Source organism: Acyrthosiphon pisum, chromosome A1, assembly GCF_005508785.2.
Source record: "Acyrthosiphon pisum isolate AL4f chromosome A1, pea_aphid_22Mar2018_4r6ur, whole genome shotgun sequence".
Classification (NCBI taxonomy): domain Eukaryota; kingdom Metazoa; phylum Arthropoda; class Insecta; order Hemiptera; family Aphididae; genus Acyrthosiphon; species Acyrthosiphon pisum.
The window spans coordinates 84,627,475-84,632,864 of record NC_042494.1 but is presented as its reverse complement, the minus strand read 5'-3'; the positions used below and the strand labels follow the sequence as shown (position 1 = coordinate 84,632,864).

The 5,390-nt window shown below is 29.7% G+C and overlaps 1 protein-coding gene across 2 annotated transcripts in view; it reads left to right on the top strand.

Moving 5' to 3' along the window:
- Nucleotides 1-247: 247 nt before the first annotated feature.
- Nucleotides 248-5,390, top strand: part of LOC100162810 (facilitated trehalose transporter Tret1) — a 7,691-nt gene continuing 2,548 nt past the window's right edge. The window contains exons 1-5 of one of the 2 annotated variants that reach the window (XM_001943598.5): nt 249-470; nt 553-691; nt 2,212-2,597; nt 2,718-3,041; nt 3,127-3,392. In XM_001943598.5, the coding sequence (XP_001943633.1) occupies nt 411-470; nt 553-691; nt 2,212-2,597; nt 2,718-3,041; nt 3,127-3,392 (1,175 nt within the window). In that variant the 5' untranslated portion in view covers nt 249-410. Of the gene's footprint in view, nt 471-552; nt 692-2,211; nt 2,598-2,717; nt 3,042-3,126; nt 3,393-5,390 lie in introns of both variants that reach the window. The other variant, XM_003246863.4, reaches the window with a different exon arrangement.

The window sequence follows — 5,390 nt, the reverse complement described above, 5'->3', positions numbered from 1 at the left end:
TTAGCTTTTAGTTATCACTTATCATATTAAAATAAAATAACGTTATCATAAAACAACCCTATAAAATACATAATATTTATTGAAAATTACATACTTGTATAATAGAAAAAAAAAAATAATTCTAAGGTGTATCTATAAATTACTATTTATATGATTTACAATGTTAACCAAAAAACTATCTAAGGATTATATTTTAAGTACTTAGTAATGTATCGTTCGATTAGAAACAATGCTAATATTTAATGACATGTTTAATATCAGTTAGTAGCTAGATACGTACTTAATCGGTATTTTATTGTAATACTGACAATTGATTTTACTCTTAATTACTTACTCCGACGTGTATACCCAGCTAGATTTTAATTTTTTTTTCAAGTATTGTAAAGTCCAGCTACTTAAATAACTCGTCAATGGGGAATAAAAATGAAAATACTTCGAAAAATTACGGCACAAAGGCAACTGTAGCACAAGTATGTATTACAATATTATTATGTATAAAATATAAAAACACAAATTTTTTGCTACAACATATTTTGCATTCAAATATTGCAGATTTTCGCTACTATAGCGCAGAGCTTTCTATTGATTAATGTGGGCATGGAAATGGCGATGTCCACAGTTGTTATACAGCAATTGTATCAAAATTCAGAGAGTGAATTCTCTTTAACATTGACTGAAATTTCATGGTATGGTTAGTATGAACAACAATTCAATCAAAGTAACGGTAATTCTGCAATAATTTTGATGTTAAGAAATAGTTGTAGATATGCACTATTAATTATGTTTATTAGAAAATTTAAAATATTTTATTGTCATTAAAACAGTTTATTCCTAACATAAAAATGTTATGTTTTTCAAAATCGCTGTTTATATTTGATTTTGATCGGATTGAGGAAAATTGTATTGTTCCTACGATTATTGTGTATGTTTTTTTTATTTTTGTATACTTTATCATACATTATAGCAGAACACATTTTGCTTTAGTATTCAACTTTGAGTATAATTAATTGTCAGATTTGATTTATAGTTCAATAGTTGATATTCTCGGTGAGAACTACTGACTACCGAGAAGTATACTCTAGGTACATATACTTTTGATAATAATTGGAAAAACCACCAAGAACATCGTGAAACGATAATATTAAAATATACGAATCACAATAATGTATCTAATTGACATTAATCGAATTTTTTTTTTAATTCAGAAAGAAATAATCTTAGAGACTTGACAATTTAAAAGTAATAACTTAGTATAAAAGATTTAAGAATTTATCTATATCCGTTCAAAAAAATTAAATCAGGACACTTCACGTCATATCACATGTAGTTGTAAGTTCTTACGTAATATATGTTTTTATGATATACAGTATGATTCAATAATCATGATTACTCTTATATTTTCCTTTAATAATGATTTTATTAAAACACTGATTTATAAACACCACATTCTAAAATACTTTTTAACATTTTTATTTGAATTTTTACGTCATTTAAATATTACATTGTGGTGATACGAATATGTATTTTCAAATGAGTACCTACCACCCTTTCAGGCTGTAAATTGATTAGTTTTTAAAAAATATTTATGTACAGAAATCGAAAGTCAAACGAGTAATTTTCTGAATTATTAAAATTGAATTGAATATAATATATACTATAGGTACCTATTTTATATTATTCTAGGCCAGACTATTGTTAAAGATTATTATTCTTTGTAAATAATGTTCAAATGTCAGAAACTACTGATACAAACAATATAATTTAGATACATGTACGGTAAAAAACTGAGATATTCATTTGAAATAAAGGTTGTTAAAAAAGACACTCTACAAAAAATGGTAGTTATAGTACAAGTAGTTTCAAATATTATGCAGAAGCCAGAAATAATCAGAATTTGAATATGGGATGAAAAGTAGGGGGAATCAGTGGCATAGTCAGGATCTAAAAAGGGGGGGGGGATAAATAAAAATATTAATACATGTAATAAATAAAGTTTCTATCACTATATTATATTAATCATTACATATCATAATATATTCATATTAATATAATATATACTTGTCTATTGAGTATAGACGTACTGACATAAAATTAATAAAAATAGTGCGAAGGGGTGATTATAGTCTGAAGATCAAAAAATACATATTCTAGTCGTTCATACAACACATACTGACCAATAATATTCAATTGATTTAACTATTATTATTATAGGGAGTTTAATATGTATATTTCATCCGGCTGGAAGTTTTTTTTCGGGAATCCTGCAGGATAGGTTTGGAAGGAAACGGTGTATGATTTTTGCCAACTTCCCCAGTATTTTCGGATGGATTTTACTATGCTACGCACACTCCGTAGTTTCACTTTACGCGTCGACCGTACTGATGGGCTTGAGCATAGGATTCAGCGAAGGCCCAATATTTTCTTATGTCGGCGAAATAACCGAACCTAGGCTCAGGGGATCGATGGCTTCGTTGACGTCTACAGCGCCTATGTTCGGAGTATCGTTTTTATTCACTTTGGCGTATTTATTTGAATGGCAAACCGTCGCATTGCTGAGTGCACTTTGTCCAATCACTAGTATATGCCTTGTCATGTTGGTATGTTTTTTTTTTAATCGTTTTTAGTGTTTATAGTATTTAGTTTTATTATTCGTTGTTATTGCTAAAATGTGTACCTATAATAATATAATCACATATCTGTTCCCGTTTTGTTTTTAGATTCCAGAGTCACCAATATGGTTGGTTGCTAAAGGAAAAAATGGAAAAGCCAAAAAGGCTTTGTGTTGGTTAAGAGGATGGGTGAAACCTAATGTGGTCAAAAAGGAATACCTCGAACTCGTGCGGTATAATGAAATATCTGCAGGAACTCAACAAACAACAGGAAAATTAGCCCAATTTAAGGACCCATCAGTGTACAGACCTCTTAGACTAATTATATTTTATTTCTTTATTTCTATCATCATAAATGGTATGCCTTGGAGAACCTTTATCAGCAAGATCATGACAGAAGTCGGTATATCGAATAATCAAAATTTGTTACTGGTAAATTATATCACTCCTATACCTATTATTATTTATTACAAACACCAAAAGGTATAAAAGTGTACATTTTTAAAATTATTTTAAGGTAGTTTTATCTGTACTACAAACTATCGGATGCGTTATTGTAGTCTTAACCGTGCATTATCTAGGAAAAAGGTTTTTGACTAATTTGACATTTTCAATCAACACATTATTGATATTTTTATTCGGAATTTACATTAAAGCAATAAAGAATGGCTATATCTACTCAACTCCTTGGATTCCTATAACTATATTATGTGGCATTTACTTTTTTGGAGCTTCAATTATGATTTTGCCATGGATGGTACTTAGCGAAATTTTTCCGAACAAGTAGGTACAACTAATAAACAATTAAATATCAAAGTAGCCACAATATGTATAATAAGTATACCTATTTTCAGAACTATAATAATAGAAACACGTATGAGTATAAGAAATAAATTTTTTGTATTATATCAATCATATTATTAATATTAATAATAAATATTAGTAATTAGGTAATTATATAATATATAATAGGTGAGCAAGTGTATGTCGCTCTGCTGTACAGTAGAATACAATTAAGTGGGTCACTTAATGGATGGTATTAAATTTGAATTCAATGATAAAATATCATTGTATAAGAAAAACGATTCTGAGCGGAGACGGTATGTCAGACCAGAGGCGGTTTGAATATATTATACTTGGTGGTGCAAGACAATATATAGACACCTCTTTTCATCATAGAAATTATAAATACGCTTTCAGCAGTTTCAGCTACGATTATCATTTATCAAATTTCAATGATTAGGTACTTCATTACTTTATTAAACATTAAAATTAAACATTGCGGTAAGCACATACTCAACCAAGACCACCCACCCACCCACCTAATATTGGTGGTGCAGTGCACCAAAAACAGTATACTCAAACCGCCTCTGTGTCAGACGTCAGTCTAGGTATAAGACATATTATATACTAATCTATGGTATTAAAAAAAATATTGACCTATAATAAGTATCTATAATAAATTCCAAATTAATCATATCACAGTATCCATTAGGTATTTATAACGCGTTATGCATCAACAACAAACCGTGGTACTATCCAGTGGCGTATTTACGGGGGGGGGGATATGGGGGATAGTTCCCCCCTTAACCTTTATTTTTGTAAAATTAAGTTTACTTATTTTCTGTATTTCTCAATTCTCAATTCTAGCCGTGGTAATTTGTCCGCTTTGATATAGGTACTATACGCCACTAGTCGTTCGTGGCATAAATATCGGAAAATAAAAACATATATCTTTATGGTGGTATGGTATACTATATTTTTGAATTCTCTGCGAATTATTTTTCATGCATGCGTGTTTATAATAAACCCGATAAATAGTCGGTAAATAAAACAAAATTACCACGAAGACTGTAGATTTACCATCGGGCATGGGTTTATTTTTAGTGACTGAAAACATTGTATTCACCTCTAGGTTACATGCTTTAGATGTTTGTGATAAAGAGGTTTATCCAAATATTCATGAACTCTTGAAAATATTTTGTACTTTGCCTGTATCAACTGCTATACCTACACCTGAACGATGTTTTTCAAGTTTTTATTAAGTATTAAGTCTTATCTAATAAATAGTATGACAGAAGTAAATATTTTATCAATTTTCCTATCTAATATTGAATAATAACTATAAATTAAATAGTAATTATTATATACTTTGTTTATTATAACCGACTTAGACACTTAGAGCCCGTTTTACAATCATAGTTTAAATTTTACCAGTCGAATTCCGCGTGTTTAACATTAGTTTAACTATTGTAATACGGACCCTTATAAGAAGACGCTACACCCGCGTGTGTTGTTTCTGTCTTACACACGCACGACATAGGAAATTGTCGTTCACTATTCTCAATAGTGAGCTGCTAGTTTTGATACTAGAGTGAATCAACCTATTATCAAACGATTTTCATTTTCGAGAAAAATAAGGGTATGTGAAGTATCAAAAATTAAAAATTCTCATATCTCGCTTGAAAATTAAAATATTAAAAAATCGCCCACGCTAAGACCCAGATTATGTTCTTAAGTAAAAGTTTGATAATAGGTCATTTCACCCTATCGCCATCAAAACCAACAGCACACTATTGAGAATAGTGAACGACAATTTGCTATGTCGTGCTTGTGTAAGACGGAGACAACACATACGGGTGTAGCGTCGTCTTAATGTGTTGGCTTTATTCGCATGTCACCGGTCAATACAATAATCATACCAGATAAGCTTATCGATGAACTGAGTATCCAAAAAAATAGAAAACAGGATTTTGTATTATAACTATTTTTTTTGTTTAT